The sequence below is a fragment of the Peromyscus californicus genome, unplaced genomic scaffold, assembly GCF_007827085.1.
Source record: "Peromyscus californicus insignis strain IS unplaced genomic scaffold, ASM782708v3 Scaffold_14__1_contigs__length_90479793_seg_2, whole genome shotgun sequence".
In the NCBI taxonomy this organism is placed as follows: domain Eukaryota; kingdom Metazoa; phylum Chordata; class Mammalia; order Rodentia; family Cricetidae; genus Peromyscus; species Peromyscus californicus.
Window position 1 is genome coordinate 38,826,564 of NW_026294436.1, and position 18,324 is coordinate 38,844,887.

At 41.6% G+C, this 18,324-nt stretch overlaps 1 protein-coding gene across 2 annotated transcripts in view; it reads right to left on the reverse strand.

The window, feature by feature from the left end:
* The window catches only part of Dhx9 (DExH-box helicase 9), a 38,744-nt gene extending 21,449 nt beyond the window's left edge, over positions 1–17,295 (reverse strand). The window contains exons 1-7 of one of the 2 annotated variants that reach the window (XM_052737202.1): positions 17,156–17,295; positions 12,902–13,034; positions 11,819–11,959; positions 6,423–6,540; positions 3,943–4,058; positions 3,311–3,459; positions 933–979 (exon numbers count right to left, since the gene is read on the reverse strand). In XM_052737202.1, coding sequence (XP_052593162.1) covers positions 933–979; positions 3,311–3,459; positions 3,943–4,058; positions 6,423–6,540; positions 11,819–11,959; positions 12,902–13,012 — 682 coding nt within the window. In that variant the 5' untranslated portion in view covers positions 13,013–13,034; positions 17,156–17,295. Of the gene's footprint in view, positions 1–932; positions 980–3,310; positions 3,460–3,942; positions 4,062–6,422; positions 6,541–11,818; positions 11,960–12,901; positions 13,035–17,155 lie in introns of both variants that reach the window. The other variant, XM_052737201.1, reaches the window with a different exon arrangement.
* Between the last annotated feature and the right edge of the window lie 1,029 nt (positions 17,296–18,324).

Sequence of the window (18,324 nt, forward strand, 5' to 3'; positions counted from 1 at the left end):
GTTTTAAAAATAAGGTTTCACTCTGTAACCTATACAGAACTGCAACTTACAGGCTATGCCCTTCGACCTTAACAATCCACACAGGGAATACAGGTTCCACCGTCGTGTCTAACTTTGACTACACGTAGCTTTCAAATGCAATAATTACTCAATCAAACCTTGGTTAAATTTCATTTCCCTATTTTAAACTTGAACTTTCAAGTATCCTTCATGATTTGACCATTAAAATATTACATTATTTTCTTTTGCATATGTGGTTTGGGAGATCACACCTGTGCTGAACTTCAGTATTATTCTAAAATTCTAATATTGTAGGTACTATGGGACCTGAAACTTGCCATTTCAAATAGGTTTCTTTGGCATATTTCAAGATGACTATTCCGGTAACTGTTAACTCTGAAAGGCTTCCATTTTTATAGGAAACCTCTATAAAGGAAATCTACATCAGTTAAGGAAACAGACAAATACAATAAGCAGGCTTGTTCTGTGCCTACCAAAGACCTTTCATAGGTCTGAGACTGGAGTTTCACATCTAGACCAGTTAGTTTACCTCAGGTGGCCACACCTGTGTGATTTCATGTAGTTATCCACTTCATGCTATACCCTGTGCACCTCCTTCCCTCAACTTTACCTAAACTGATAAACACCTTCCCTCCTAGAATCATAACTCTGTGTGTGTATGAGACTAAACATCTAGCTCTCACTTTAGTGTACAGTGTCTGTAACTACCACAATCTCATGTGTCACTTCATCTCTTACTTTTATCCATTAATGAATGATTCAATTTTTCAATATAATAGGCTAAAAGTTATCTTCAAGGAAAATTTTATTATATCTCTAGAGTGTATGTTCTATCAAAGTAGCTCAAGCTTTTAATGTGAAAATATCTTCTCTGCAAAAACCTTATGAGTAATTTAAAAGCGACTACTTACTTCTGCCCAGCTGCTTGATATATATGGTCATTTCTGCAATAAAGCTCCTGTAACAACATATACAAACAAGGTTAGGAATTTATTATAAGTTACTAACTCCAATTATCTCCCTAGTCAGGGAGGTTTCCAACTGCATTCAACAAAAATTATAGCAAAACCCATTCTCAACATTTATTTTTGTCCAATCCTAGAACAAAAAGTATATAAACTGCAAATACGTATGACATTAGTTATAAACAGCTGATGGCTTTCTTTCATGAAAAGAAAATGTTATGGTTTTAGATTATTATAGATTTACTTATGTTTATTCCAAGGTTAGTCTGAATATGAGAATGCAATCAATGAAAGAAAATTTTGTTTAGCTTGGAGCTAAGAAAAACACCAAACTTCAAATTATCTATATACCAGTAACAACCAGTTAGGGCAAGTTTATACATGCAATCACTATATACCAGTAGCTCCTGTGGCAGAGTCCTGATTTATATATAGCTGGAAGAAGTCCTTGGTAACAAAAACAAAAATTTAGCCTACTTTTAGAGATTTAAACCAGGGCCTAGAGAACAAAAGTCATTTTTCACATTATAGCTAAAGCTGCTAGAGGGTTCTAAGGAATGAATTTAGGTTTTTAGCAAACGTATGCTGGTTCTTCACTGCTCGTACATTCAAACTTGACTTTGTGCTGCGAATAAAAGGTTAGGTGAAGCTTAAGGGAAAAAAATGTTAGTCTCCTTCCTAAACTTCTTTGTCAACTGACCTTCAGGCACAAGGGCTTCAAGGGGTCAAAGGCCACTGGCTTTCAGGGGAACAACATCCACCCTTTCATTAATGACACCGATGACAGTATGTTTCTCAGCCAGGCTTAAAGTCAGCACTCAATCTCATTCTCCTCCACCTAGGGGGGAACAGCAACACCAGAAATCAGTTTACAATAGTTTCCCATGTGATTGCTTAGTTCAGCCTAAGCATCAGCACATGTGTATATGAACACAGACCTCTGGTGTTGCTGTCTGTTATGCCTTTCAATAAAGGACATACAGGAGCAATGTGTCCCAGCTCCAACTGTCTGCCTCTTACATTGTCTTGTCCTGAATTCTTTGCTTCTTTACATCAGAAATCAGTAAGATACTGACATCAAGGTAATTTTTTTGGCAGCAACTCAATGAGTTTTAGACACAATGAGGTATATAATAATAATAGTAACAATAATAATAATGATAAAACATTATTATTATTGATGCTGGGAATTTGAACTCTAGGCCTCAAGCAAGCTATGCTGCCGTTCCACCTGAGCTCTATCACCAGCCTTTCCAATTATTATTACAAAAGAAAAACTACCAAGAGCTGCCAAGTCCAATGAAGTATAGACAAACTTTAAAGAAAATAGTTTTTTTCTTTTTATGGCCTGTTTTGTTTTTTAATCTGACACCAAATGGAGAAAATAGTTAACTATTTCACTGTGTCTATAGCACTGGAGAATTCAGGACTGAACAAAGCAGTAGGAAGCAGGAGGAGCCATGCCCTGGATCATTTTGAGTATCCAGTCAATTTTTTTGTTGTTGTTTTGTTTTGGGTAATGATTATTTTAGGGTTGCAACTTGCACCCAAGGGAGAACACTTTGATTTAAGAAAAATGTTTTAAATTTATTTTGGATAATTTAATTTGTATAAAGATAGCAAATCGAATCATCAAGATGTTTTCCAGAACCACTTTCCTTTCTCTTCCAATAAAAATATAGTGCCTCCCTGAAGAATCTAATCTGTATGAGCCTTCCTGGGAGTAATAAGTACTACACCCTGGAATGCTCTTAGGAAGAACATCAAGCAGGCTGAGAAACATACGGTCACATATCTTCCCTTACATTCAGTTTTATAAACTTAACAGGAAATAAAGCATTCTAATTTAAGCCACACATAAAAAACTTCGCGATCCTTCAACTTCATGGTACTTAAGAAACAGGATTCTTAAAAGAGCTGCCAACATCAAACTGAAGTCAAATTTGGATATAGAGGTAATACAATCTACTTCTAAGACAACAAAGCATATCAGAACCATTTAAGTATTAAATTTATCTCCAATGAAACTACCTTATGTCAACTAGCAACAAACCACCAGTGGATGCTACCTTTGCCCTCAGCCAAATGAAAAATCTTAGAAGTCCAGCAACAGCGTTCTGCAGGACTTCTTACACAATAACATTACATTCTCAATTGAAAAATATGGTAACTACAAGTCCATAATTCTTATATATATTTATCTTTTCACAATTCACTGCTGATACACATAATAAACTGGGTAACATTTATGTGGTTAACACATAAATAGCCAAACAACCTTAACTTCTTTTTTTTAAACAAGGAAAATAGTGAAACAAGCAAACCTGTTGTGGTCGGGACCCACTTGGGTGTACTTATATTCTCCTTGGATCTTTTCTTTCTGGAAATACTGGTTCAGACGAGCCTTAGCATTTTCCAATGTCCAGTTTCCATGAAGCCCAGCATTTAAATCCACCTCTTCTGACTCTAGAGTCTGTGGAATCAATTATGATTTAATTTGGCTGCACTACTTATCTGTACTTAAGTCACAATAACAACAGATAACTTTTTTTTTCCAATACAAAAGCCAGGTTTTGTTTTTGTAGTGATAAGATCCAGGGCCTTTAGCATGGCTAGATAAGTACTTTAATCACTCAACTATCCAAAGCCCTTGTTTTGAGATAAGATATCCCTATGTTCTAAGAACTCTAGAGTCCAGGCTGGCCTTGAACTTGTCATTCTCTTGCCCCTTACTTCCTACTGCTGGGACTACAAGCATGTATCATCACTTCAGGATAGAGCTAGAAACTAGTAAAAATGACTTTTAAGCCAGGACCACTGGATTGAAGGCCAGCTTGGGATTCAATAGACTGTCTCAACAATCACTATGCTATCAATTTGTGCAGATAATCAACCCTGCTACGAATTATATCCCAAAATCTATTTTCAAGGATGTGACACAATGTGAGAGCCTTACCGCTTGCACTTCTTGCTCCTCCTTTCTTGAGTAGTAATCCTTCAAATTGGCTCCTCGGTCCCAGGTGGGTCCAGGAGAACCATAGCCAGATGAAGACTCAACTCCAGAATTATTTTCTGCTAAAGAAATAATTGATCTTTTAACTAATCAAGTTGGAAAAAAAGTATTTTAAAGAATGTCCCTAATGAAAACTTGACACGTTTTCAGTAATGTGAAAGGGAACCTGAAAATAATCAGGACTAACTTGAAAATTATTTTAAGTAACTGACAATCCAGTCTGTTTCTTTGTTGGTTGTCTGTCTGTGCATGTGGAAACGAGAAAGTATCATCTCCAAGAAACATGAAGTTATCTGATGGTTAATGTTAAGTGTCAACTTGACTCAATCTCTGGCAGTATGGTCTTTTAGAGATTGTCTTGGTTAAGTTAAGGAGAGTAGACAGAACTGCCTAAACACTCTGAGTCCTCCATTCCTTGGACCATAGAAAGAGAAAACAGAATTAAGGAACAGCATGAATTCACTGCACTCTGCTTTTTGCAAGGTGACCAGCTTCTTTAAGCTCCTTCCACCTTGAAGTCTGTCAGGATGGACTGTGAACCAGAATAAACCCTTTCTGCCTTGAGCTGTTTTCATCTGGATATTTTTTCCTCACAGCAACACTAAAGTACATAAGGCAGCTTGGCCTACTTGCCCAAGGGACCCATCTGTCTCTGCCCATCATGGTCACTAGAGGATTTAGAACATAAATCCTCACACATGGTTGTCTCTCTGTCCTTGGCACTAATATTAGCAGTTTTTACACGTGGAACAACAAACTAAGAATAAAACTTTCCAGACAGGCACAAGCTTATATTAGATGCTGAAAATGTTTTGTCCTGTCTTCTATTTACTTGTGTATACACACACACACACACACACACACACACACACACACCAGGAATGGTGGGGGAAAGGTCTACGTCTCTATTATGTAGCTGTGGCTGTACTAGAACTTGCTATGCAGACCAGGATACCTTTGAAAGCAGATTCACTTGCCTCTGCCTCTCAAGTGCCGGAATTAAATGTTATGTGCCACGTCACCATGCCTGGCCCCCAAATACTTCTCTTTTTTTTTTTGGTTTTTAGAGACAAGGTTTCTCTGTGTAGCTGTGCCTATCCTGCATCTCATTCTGTAAACCAGGCTGGCCTCGAACTCACAAAGATCCGCCTGGCTGTCTCCCGAGTGCTGGGATTAAAGGCGTGCACCATCACTGCCTGGCAATAATACCTTCTTTAAGGAAAACCTATGGAGATGTTGGGGATGAAGCTCAGTTTAAAACTTCATCCTCCAAATTGCAATCTGAATAAAAACAAACCCCAAACCTAATAAAGATTCTGAAAAGAAAGTTAATCCCAGGACTATTGATGGAATAAGTAGCCCTGAGTTTTGACTCTACCAATTACCAGAGTAGGGTGCTAGAGAGATGGCTGAGCAGTTAAGAGCGTTACTCTTGTAAGACTTACATTTGATACCCAGAACCCACATGGAGGCTCATTTTAATTCATTTGGGTAAGAGTGCCCTCTTGTGACCTCCACAGGTACTGCTAGCACATTGTGCAGACATACACATGCAGGCCAACACATGAAATCTTAAATGACAGGTTACTGTAGAACATTTTGTTCAATTTTTACTCCACAAAACAATGGGGTAGGTCATTATAATTTGTGTAAAAATAAACCACTATTTGTGAGAAACCTGGTCAAAATCCTATTCTACTCTTAGTATTCCAAATAAAAATTTCACTTGTATGTTCAACTGAGCACAACTAAAATCCACAAAGCAAACAATTGTGTTACAGGTAGGAATAAGCAAATAAAAGGTAGGTATCAAACTCAGTTGCGGAATAATATATGCAAAGCCCTAGAGCCTGACTCACGGCCATATAAACACCAAAACGCAATTCATAACACTCTATGTTCTAGTCTATACTAAATTCTTTTTATGCCAATTGATTAAAGGTGCATGCCTTTAATCCTCTCAATGGTCTCAGTTCAAAGCCAACCTGGTGTACACAATGTTCCACGACAGCCAGAGCTACATAGTGTAACCTATCTTTGAAAAAAAATTATTTGGAGGGCTGGAGAGATGTCTCAGGGATTAAGAGTGCTACTTTTGCAGAAAATCCAGGTTCAGTTCCCAGCTTGTGAGTACAAGGTGGCTTACAACTACTTCTATCTATAGTTTTGAAGGTCCAAAAGTCTTTTCTGGCCTCTAGGGGCACTAGGCATACAAGTGCACAAACATACTTGCAGGCATAAAACTTCTAAACATAAAAACTTTAAAAACAAACCAACCAACCAAGCCTAAAACAGTGGTTGCTTGAGTGGTCTTACCTAGCTGACATGCTTATTGATTTTTCTAGACACATGATAAGGTGAGATAATGACCAAGCATAATGGTGTTATTCTCAGTCAAATGCAGACCACTCCAAGTCTCTTACCTGCTGCTTTGAGAGCCAGATGTGGGGGAAGTGGCCCTCCCATGGGTGCTGGTGCACCTTCTCCAGTACTTGCTGTGCTATCAGATGTGTCCGTAAGTATGGGTGGGGGTGGTACAATCTACAAGAGGAAAAGTTAAAACTGTCAGTGGCCATTTGTTTCCAGGATTACTGAAAAGATGCCCATATAGTAAACATCTTCCCCAACAATTTTTTTCCCTTATCTTTGGTTTGAGACAGTTTCATGTAAGTTAAAATGATACTGGCTCAACAGATTGGGAAACAAGAGCCATTTCAAATGTATATATCACACTGCCTATTGCGTTGCAGATATCTTTGTGCCACATGTAATTAGAAATTCTATGTATTTTTTCAACATCTATGACACTGGTAGACTAAACTGCAAATTTGCTAAGTATGATAAAATTTCAAACTAGAGCTTCTTTCATTCCCTTGTGCAGAGAAAACAGAACCAGGGCCTTGAGCATCTTAGCTTTAATGCAGTGTTTTATCCTAAGTCCTCACTAAGAGTTAATGAACTATCCTCCTCTATTAAAAAAAAAATTGCCTGGTCTACGGAGCAAGCTCCAGGAAAGGTGCAAAGCGTAGATCCTACAAATTTTATTTTCCATAATAGATGACTTGGTGTTGTCTTGAACCTCAACCTATCTAAAATTATCAACTGGCTTTCAGTTTTTTCTCTGGCTCAGCTCAAAATTGCAGAAATCCTCATGCTGTTTTTTTGTATTATTCATAATGGCATGGAGCCATTACACCCAGAAATAACTTTTTTTTTCCAAGACAGGGTTTCTCTGTCTAGTTTTCATCAGTAATAACTTTTTAAAACCTGTGCTGGGTATGGAATCTATCTAGGGGTCTTGCACATATTAGACATTCTACCACTGTGCTCTTTATCTCTATCAACTAGGGTCTAGCCAGGGAAGTCTTGAAATTCTGAAAAATCAACCATGGTTTGTAAATAAGTCTGAATTGTTTTCAACTTTTAAAAATTTATTTTTAACTAGGTGTATGTGTGTGCACGTAAATGTGGATGTCCTTACAAGGCCAGAGGTATCAGATTCACCTGGAGCTGGTTATAGGAGGTTGTAACTCACCACATTGAATACTGGAACCAAAACTGGCTAAACCATTCCTCCACAGTGTTTAGTTTTTGCTATACTAGATGAGAGACCACTATTTTATAAGGTTATTTTTATTTCTGATTTTGCAATTTCTGTTTTTTTTTGTTTTGTTTTGTTTTTTTTAAGATTTTTGAGACAATGTTTCTCTGTGCAGCTCTGGCTGTCCTGGAAGTCACACTGTAGACCAGGTCTGTCCCAGCTCAGAGATCTGCCTGCCTCTCCCTCAATGCTAGGATTAATTCTCATTTTTTTTTCAATTTTGTGTTACAAGAATACCCTCATACTTAGCTTTCTTAGGTAGTAGCTCATACCACATCCCATCACTTGGACACTATAGACAGCAGACAATCAAGAACTCAAGGCCAGTCTGGACAATCAGCGAATTCTAGATCACCTGGGAAGTGAGAATTGTCTCAAAGGAACAAAATAAGAAGAAAGGAGCTGGATGCTTATTGCAGAGGGTGAACTAGTGTAGTGGGGCAGTACTGGAGAGCTCACTCTGCTGTTGAGGATAAGGGAGAACTGTTGGGCTGACTAACCCAGCAACCACCCAAGCCCAGATCCACGGCCATGAGTTGGATCCACCCCAACTTGTGGAGGAACCAGTCCTACAGACCCTAAATTACAGGATCTCCATGACACAGAACAAAAGGACATCTTAGGAGTACCAGTGAGGGCCCAGTATTGATAGTGTAGCAGAAACCAGAGGCCTCACACCAGACCAATAACTCATTTGCAATGAACACTTACAAATAAAGATGTACTGGCTAAAGGGTATACTGTGTGACTGTCACACTATAGCTTCCACAATGAGATTTTTTTCTCTTATCTTTTAATTTTACCTTTTTTTTAAATCTTGAGGGGAGGGTGTAAGGGCAGTGAGCAGATGCAAAGGGACAGGGAGATGACTGGGACTGAGATGCATGATGTGAGAAGCTCACAAAGAATCAGAAAGTTAAAGAAAGCAAGTAGCTGGGAATAGTGGTGTATGTGCTTAACTCCAGCAGCGGGGAGGAAGAGGCAAATTTTTGCAGGATATATATTGAGACACTATCTCTGAGAAAAAAAAAGTAAGTAATTTTCTGGTACCAAGTATAGTAAATAAAGCATTCCTTCAATCAGGGGATAGCTGTAAATTTGAAGCCATCATGACTTAGAAGTTAAAGGACAGCAAAGGCTAGTAAGACTGTCTCAAAAATAAAAGTGCTGGGTATGATAGCACATACTTTTAGTTCGAGGACTCAGAAAGCAAGAGGCAAGTAGATTTCTGAGTTCTAGGGCAGCCTAGTCTACATCATGAGTTCCGGGATAATGAGAGCTATAAGCTACATAGTGAGACCTTGTCTAAAAAATAAACAAAAGCTTTCTTATATAATGACAGAAGTATTTAATATTAAAATGAAAAAATGACTGTTCCTCTGAAGACTCCATTACGGGCAAGGCCCATGATATTAGGATTACTCATTCATGGCAATTTTTCTACCTGAGCTAAGTGCTGGAATGAGCCATCCATTAATAAAGGTAATTTAGCCGGGCGGTGGTGGCGCACGCCTTTAATCCCAGCACTGGGGAGGCAGAGCCAGGCGGATTTCTGTGAGTTCGAGGCCAGCCTGGTCTCCAAAGCGAGTTCCAGGAAAGGCGCAAAGCTACAGAGAAACCCTGTCTCGAAAAACCAAAAAAATAAATAAATAAATAAATAAAATAAAGGTAATTTAAGAGTTTTCACTTAAGAGTCAAGCATTCAAATTTCTAAATGTTTATACAGTTACTGCATATTATACCTTTTTTTGTGACAGTCTTACTATATATACTATGCAAGTCAATTGGGAGCTTGAACATCAATAAGCTTACAGATATGTCCCAATACCCCTGGATGAATTTGTTATTTTTGTTTTTGTTTTTTTGTTTTGTTTCGAGACAGGGCTTCTCTGTGTAGCTTTGCGCCTTTCCTGGAACTCTGTGGCCCAGGTTGGCCTCGAACTCACAGAGATCCGCCTGGCTCTGCCTCCCGAGTGCTGGGATTAAAGGCGTGCGCCACCCCCGCCCTGCGAATTTGTTATTTTTAAGACAGGATGTTATAAAATAGCCTACACGGCCTGAAACTTGCCATGTAGCCCAGATCTTGCCTTCAGTCTTATAAGTGCCAAGACCACACACTTTCACCATCAAGTTCAGCTAATGTTTCCATGTTTTAACTAATTGAGAAATAAAGCTTTCTTAACAGTCTTAGAAACTGGGACACACACCTTTAATCCAGCACTTCTTGGGAGGTGAGGGGGGGAGTTCAGACAGTTTCTCTATTTAGTTGTGGTGTCTGTTCTGGATTTCACTCTGTAGACCAGTATGGCCTGGAACTCAAGAGATCTGCCTGTGCTGGGATTAAAGGTGTGAGCCACTGCTGCCTGGCTCAATCCCAGCACTTTTGAGATAGTGGCAGATAGATCTTTGTGGGTTCAAGGCCATCCTGGTTTTTATAGTTAAGAGGCCAGAAAGAACTACATACTAAGACCCTGTCTCAAATGTCAAAAACAAACCAGAACACCTAAAATACATAATATTAAGAGGCCAATGAAACGATTTGGGAGACACTTACTAGCAAGTCTAATGATGTTTGATCCCTGGACCCCACATAGTGGAGGAAAAGTGACTCCACAGGTTTGTCTTGCGACCTTGTAGACACAGACACATAGACACACACACACACAAATTAACGTATGGCGGGGTGTTGTACTCTTACAATTAAAATAACCATGGTATCAAAACAAAAAAGGAGGCCGGGCGGTGGTGGTGCACGCCTTTAATCCCAGCACTCGGGAGGCAGAGCCAGGTGGATCTCTGTGAGTTCGAGGCCAGCCTGGGCTACCAAGTGAGTTCCAGGAAAGGCGCAAAGCTACACAGAGAAACCCTGTCTCGAAAAACCGGGGGGGGGGGGGGGGGGGGGGGGGGGGGAGCTGTGTATGGCAGCACAATCCTATAACTCCCCAGATTCTGTAACTTCTTTTATTAGCTTGCTATACCAAGTTCCAGGACGGCCAGATAAACACTAAGAACAAGGATATTCCACCACTTGACTTCTCTCTATTAAGTATCAAAAGAATTTCTGAAACCCAACATAGTCTAGGTATTTCCATACTTAAAGCATTATTGTTTGGGCTGGAGAGATGGCTCAGAGGTTAAGAGCACCGACTGCTCTTCCAGAGGTCCTGAGTTCAATTCCCAGCACCCACATGGTGGCTCACAATCATCTGTAATGAGATCTGGGGCCCTCTTCTGTATACATAATAAATAAATAAATCTTTTAAAAAAACATTATTGTTTGGGGAACCAGGTACCATGTTCTTTAGGGTTCTTTTTTTTTAAAAAGATTTATTTATTATGTATACAGCATGTATGACTATAGGCCAGAAGAGGGCACCAGATCCCATTACAGATGGTTGTGAGCCACCATGTGGTTGATGGGAATTGAACTCTGAGCCATCTCTCCAGCCCTCTTTAGGGTTCTTTAGGGAAAGGGAAAAGCCTTTTCTAATCTCTTTCAATACAAACTTAACTATCCTGCCCCCCAAATCTCAGTACCTGAGATTAGCAATACCATGGGATAAGAAATGAGAGGTAGTTGGGTGCAGTGGCATACTCCTTTAATCCCATCACTTGGTGGGGAGTGCAGGTGGATCTGTGAGTTGAAGGCCAGCCTGGTCTACATAGTTGAGTTATAGGACAGCCAGGGCTATAGAGATCCTGCCTGGAAAAAAACTAAAAAGGGGGAATGGAAGGGGGGAGACAATGAGGTTGACACCTAGATAAACAAAAGCTCAATGGTACTGAAAATACCCAGTTTTTGAGACAGAAACTAATTTCCTGTACCCATCCTACTAAGTATCATAGCTTAGTTAACACAATACACTGTAAGTACTGGCTGTTTATACTCTTTTGGGGCATGTTTGACTGGCCGTGTTTCTAACAGTGCTTATTGCTTGCCTGGATAAATGTCAAAATTCACAATTCAAGGTATGGTTTTTACTGAGTGTGTATCAGTTCTGCACCATTTTAGATAGGACAAATTCAACATGTGTTCAAGTTTCTAAAACTCAGTGCATTTTTTGTATAATCACTATATTCTTTCATATGATGCCCCTGCACACAGTATATTTGTGACACTTACCTTGTAAATCTGCCTTGTGTTAATTTGAACCCAAGGATACAAAGGCAAAAGCAAACATTATAAAGATAGCTCAGTTCGTGGTCATAGATACTTACCCCAACAGCTGGAACTTCTTCACTCTTTACTTCATTTATTCGTACCAAATAGTTAACAAAGTCTCTGGCAGCATTGCTCTGTGCATCTTTTTTATTGGTGGAATTGCCCATACCAGCATAATTAAACCCTTCTACTCGAACCTTTAGGATTCAAGGGGGGGAAAGTTTAATTAAAGCTGGGTAATTCTAGGACTTAATAAATTCATTAAATGGCCCCTTAAAATAAAACATGAACAGCTATTTTAAACATAATCTAAATGCAACGTACAGCACACCCATGCAACATTGGATTATTTTACTAAAAACATGGAATTGTATGTTGACTGATATGCTGATCCAACAGTATCAATTTAAGTGGCTCAGACTCCCACAATCAAGTTATTTTAGGACTGGGTTTCTAAGCTCGGTGGGATAGTGCTTTGCCTAGCTAGCATCACAAGCCAGGCCTAAATGTCATTCCATCACAATCAAAAAGTGCTCCCTACACAGCAAAATGACTCAGCAAGGGCACTTGCCTCCAATGTGATGACCTGAATTGGAGCCTTCAGAACTGGGTACAGCAAGAAAAACAGATGGACTCCCACAAGTTGCCCTGACTTTTGATATGCTTGTATTCACATACAATCATGTAACATAATAATGATTTTATAATAACTCAGATAAAAGCTCTCTAATTTTAATACTTCGCTTCTCTAAATGAGTTAGTGAAGCCAGGCATGGCATATACACCTTTAATCTCAGCACTTGGGAGGCAGATAACTAATTAAGAGTCTGAAGCCAGCCTGATCTATTTATTGAGTTCCAGGCCAGCCAGAGATCTAGAAGTTAAACTGTTCTCCCCACTCCCAAAAAAGAAAAGTTGGTAAATCTACAAGGACTTATCTTCTAACTTACTAGCACCAGTTTTGGAAGCATCAGAATAATTATTCCAGCACACTATTTTAAAATAATGCTCTTGAAATGATAAACTGGTCAGGTCAAAATACTCTTCCCTAACCTGCAACAGCTTAGCCTTTCCAAACAAAACATTCCTTTAACTTCCCAAATGAATGAAGTATATAAATAAATTGTATTCTGAAGTACCTCACACATGAATTTCTGTCTGTTTTTGTTTCCTACTGCTCTAATTTCATAGGCTGGGGTCATCTTCCTTTTGCCACACCAGGCATACAGAAAATTTTTAATGTCACCCATGATTCAGGTGTCTTCTTCACACCTAGAAAACAAGTTAAAAACATTATGATAGCAAAACTTCAAAGTAGATACATAAACTATTAATCTAGGCTAAGAATAAGATATCCTATCACAATACTATTGAACTTACCTAGTAAGAAATTTTAGTATATTGGGAAGTCTATGGCATGTGGTTTATTAAAAAAAAAAAAAAAAGCTGTATGAGTTACACACATATCCTACAATGATTATTACTGTGGGCTGATTTTTAACTTCAAACGTTTTATGCAATGTCCTCCATTCTACATTGAGTATCTTACATGCTTTAAACTTATTCCTCTCAGCAGTGAAAAACATGGCATATTCTATTACTTTCTTTTTCAGAGGAATTTTAAGTGAAAATGGGCTAGAGAAGATAGATGGCTCAGTAGTTGGGAACAGTTGCTACTCTAAAGATGACATAGGTTCAGTCACTTGGTGACTGGTGATCATCTCTGGCTTTAGTTCCAGGGGATCTAAAATCTGCTGGCACCTACACCTAGAATCCAACTGGTACACAAATAGGCAGAACACTTATAAACACAAAATAATAATTCACATTTTTTAAGGAAAAATAAGTAAAAGTTCTGTCACTCATGGTGAAAGCCTAAACTCAAACCCAAACTCACCATATTAAGTAAGAAATAGCACCACACACACTCACACACATACACACTAAAAGCCAGGTGTGGTGGTTCATGCATAACCTTAGCACCCAGTAAGCTTCAGTTGGAAGATGACTATGAACAAAGGCTTGCCTGAGGCTACATAAAGATAGTAGACTCTCTCGCCGGGCGGTGGTGGCGCACGCCTTTAATCCCAGCACTCGGGAGGCAGAGCCAGGCGGATCTCTGTGAGTTCGGGGCCAGCCTGGGCTACCAAGTGAGTCCCAGGAAAGGCGCAAAGCTACACAGAGAAACCCTGTCTCGAAAAACCAAAAAAAGATAGTAGACTCTCAGCAACTAAGTAACAAAACAAAAATACAGGAATAATGAACAATTTGTATATAAATCCAATGGTTTAGTCTCATTCTGAAAGCACAGGATGCCTACATTAATGAATCCAAATAAATTAAGCCTTCATTTTGACATGTAGCCTAGGCTAACCTTAACTTCCATAAAAATGAGTCAAAGATTTTTTTTCCTAAATGCATACTAAAAATGGAGGCCAGCTGGTCTGAGTCAAAGGTCATCCTGATTTACATACCAGTTCCAGGCCACCCAAGATTACATAGTGAGACCACATCAAAAACAAAAACACAAAAAAAACTCTTGGAGCTAGAGAGATGGCTCAGTGGTTTTAGACCATTTGTTTCTCTTGCAGAGGACCCAGCATACACAGGTACCTTACAACTATTCATAACTAGTTCCAAGGGACCCAAAGCCCTCTTCTGGCAAATGGTATATATATACATACCAGCAAAATGTTTTTGTATATAAAAAAATAAAACCAAATTTAGAATAAGGGAAAGGAGATCTATTACTACAGTAAGCTGCAAGAAGACACCCACAATGATTTAAAAATTTTAACCGAAATCTACACCCACCAAATATAACCCTAATATAAACTTACTAATCTGATTTTGGAGCCAGTTGAACTTTGATCAAGCATTTGGTAAAGCAAACAGCGTGCCCTGACAATAGAAACTCAGAAAGTTTAAGAAAAAAGTCCTTCTCCAAGCCTGGGTGTGGTGGTGGCTCATGCTTTTAATCTAAGAACATGGTGGACAGAGGCTGACAGATCTCTTGACCTCAAGGCCAGCCTGGTCTACATTAATACATTCCAGGACAGCCATCTGGGATACAGTTTAGTCAGACCCAATATCAAAAATACACAGCAGTTCCTCTCCAAGCAGTGGCTTTGAGGTAGGGCCTTCCATTCAAAGCAGAGGCTTATCCTCAGAAGGGATCTTTAGAACCAATGACCCTCTACAAACTAGTCAAGACTTTGCACAGCAGCTTCATTCCACCACTTATTACTGTTACCTCATCAGACACATGAGACCAATTCACTACCCCACAAAACCTGTAAAACCATGAGACAAGGTCTTATATACCTCAGGCTAGCCTTACCTTCCGGCCTCTATCTCCCACGTGCTGGGACTGTAATCTTATACTTTATGTGATTATCCCAGAAGAGTGTGGTGGTGCATGCCATCAGTCTGGTCTACATAAAGGTCAAGGCCAGCCAGGGATATACAGTGAGATCCTAGTTAAAGGCCAACTTGGCCTACAGTGAGTTCCAGGATAGCCAGGGCTACAGAGAAACTTTTTTTTTGGGGGGGGGGGGGTTTAAAAAAATTTACAGGCAGTGAGAACCCTGTCTCAAAAAAAAAAATTTAAAAATTGATACTCTTTGGACAGCAATGTCAAAACAACAGATGCCCACCCATATATATACTTCTGTCCTTTAAAGTGTACCGGGCTGTGATAGCACACACCTTTAATCCCAGCACTCAGGCAGAGTTGAGGCCAACCTGGTCTACAAAGTTAGTTCCAGGACAGGCTCCAAAGCTACACAGAGAAACTCTGTCTCGGGAAAACAAAAACAAAAAAGAAATAAATTTTAAAAATAAAAGGCCCAAGAAGGCACTGTGGTACACACCCACAATTCCAGCCCTTTGAAGGCAGAGGCAGGATAATCCTATCAAAGACACAAAGTAACGTAAATGTACACAGTAAATGAGTTAGCATAAAACACAAGGTCTATCAAATTCCTTTATCCCTAGGAAACCCATTTCATTCCAAAATATTCATGCTAATTAAGTCCCCTTTAGGCTCCAAATTTTGTCCAAGGAAAATACTAACATTCCAATCTACACACTAACTTGGCGTCTCAGTAAGAACTTTAAATTTCCCAAAGTGTATTTATTCCAACCCCATACATAAATTCCCGCACCCAATTAATGGTACCAAGCAATCCAATTTCACAATTTGGACACTCTAATCAGATCCCCAAAGATCTTTCATGTCTATTTTTTGTATCCTTAAATGTGTGTTGATATTATCCTTAAAGGCTTATGAACTAGTTAATCCTTAAACTGTATCCTGTATTGTTGTTTTCCTTTAATTACTCTGAACAGAGGGAACTTAAGGTAAAGTCAGAAAGTACTCCCAAGAGAGTGCGGGAGTCCCCTAGAAATTACCCACAATTTCCTTTATATACTAGAAAACCTTAGTTTTCTAGAAATACTTATCCCCTGACAAGTCTAGATGGATGTCAACATTTCAATCATCCCATATCCAACCCTGATCCACAAGGCTGTTTTGCCTCCAAAATGTCTCCGGTATTACTCGTTTCTCTCCAGCTCCTCTATCATTGTGCCACCACTACCCGGAGTACTGCAATATTCCGAAATACTTTTTTCATTCCTGCGAGCCTAAAACCGAAATCTCCTGCGCCACCCTCCCTCACGTCACGTGGCCTGACCTCTTTCCCACTCCAGATCAGTCTATGGCCTCAGGCCGAACAAGTCCCTCCGCATCTTTGGAGAGGACACACTCCACACGCCCCAAAGCCAGACTCAGGCTCGAGTAACCCCCTCAGCCTCCGCGGCGCCATCCCTCGCGACCGTTATCTCGAGGAGGGCGATCCCGTTGCACGGTGTAATTCCGCCATCCCTTACTAAATCATGCATACGTTTCCCTACCACCCGCTCCTCGACTCGCCCCACCCATGCTCGGCAACCTGTGCCGAGGAGGAGGAACTGAACTGCTCGGAACCCATGTGTGTCGAAGCGGCGGGCTCCCACGGGGCCGCCCCCCCCCCCGGGGCCCCGGATGAGTGACCCGAGGGCCGCAGGCGCCGTGTGGCGTCGAGCCGCAACCACTCCGGGCGACTCCTGGGTTACCGACCGCCATCGCGTGACAGGCCGAAGGAGGAAGCGGCCTTCGAGAGCGGCCAACCCGAGCGAGGAAGACCGCGCGGCCTAGGGCCGGGGCCACCGGCGTACTCGCCGCCGCGGCCCGTAATCCGGGCACCCGCCGCGCCGCCCCTCCCCCACCCGCCCGCCCGCCCGCGCCTCACAACAAAGCCACGGCAGAGCCTCGGCGGCCGGCGTCGGCCCCGCGGGCGCCCCCGGCCCCCCCCGAGCCCGCCTCGGAGCCGCGACGCTGCTGCCCTTACCCTCCTCCACTGCTCCGTGCCCGAAAGCACAACCTCCTCAGGCGAGTTCGCAGCTCCGACCTTCCACACGAACGGCGAAGGGACGCGCCCCAACCCGCATGGAAGCAGCGGCGAAATGGCTCCGACCGCGGCACCGAGGAGGCGGAGTCAGCGGCCCACGCCTGCGCAGAAGGCCAGCGCCCGAGCCGGCCCGCCCCCCAAGGGGCGGGGCCGCAGCCACTTCCGGGCGCCAAACCTGAGGGTCGCGCGCGGGCTCCGCGGGCCGCGGCCTGCAGTTTCCTGTCAGGCGCCGAGGGCCTTGGTTTCAGGAAGTGGGAGTCCTGCAGCTTTTCTCTTTGCGGAGCGGCCTGGCCTGCGGCTTAATGCCGTCTCCCTGCCTCAGCCTTCCGGGTGCAGAATTTACAGGCCTGCCACCACGCCCGGCGGATTTCCTTTTTGATGTTTTTTTTTTTACGTACGGGCGGTGTGGCAGGATTAATCCCGTCAGAGGCTTTTCAGAATAGCCATTTTAAAATATGCCCTAGTATTTCCGGGTGCCACGAGTACGTTAAAATACAAAGTCCAAAATATTTTACCTCAAAATGTCGCAGTCAATGCACGGCATGGTGGCTTTGCGCCTTTTCCTGGAACTCACTTGGTAGCCTAGGCTGGCCTTGAACTCACAGAGATCCACCTGCCTCTGCCTCCCGAGTGCTGGGATTAAAGGCGTAGGCCACCACCGCCCAGCAGGCTTTACTATGTCTTTGTAACATCTTTTCACAGGAGGTATGACACTTGGCCCAAGTACAGATTACCACAGTTGGTAGTCACCTGGGAGATTCATCTGTACAAAAAAAAAAAACCCTCCGAGGCTGGAGAGATGGCTCAGAGGTTAAAAGCATTTGTTGCTGTCATAGAGGACCGGGATGCAATCCTCAGCACCCACATGGTGACTCACAACCGCCTCACAGCCGCCTCACAGCCTCAGTTCCAGGAGATCCAACAGGCACATGGTGCACATACATGCGTGCAGGCAAAACACTGATAAAGTGAAATAGATCAAAAAGGAAGAAAAGCCTGGCCTGTTGCCAGGGGAGGTAGCACATGCCTTTAATCCCATCATAGTGACACCCAGTCTCCCACAAAAAAGAAAACCCTGGCTGGAGATGCATCCTCCTCCGCTCAACTTC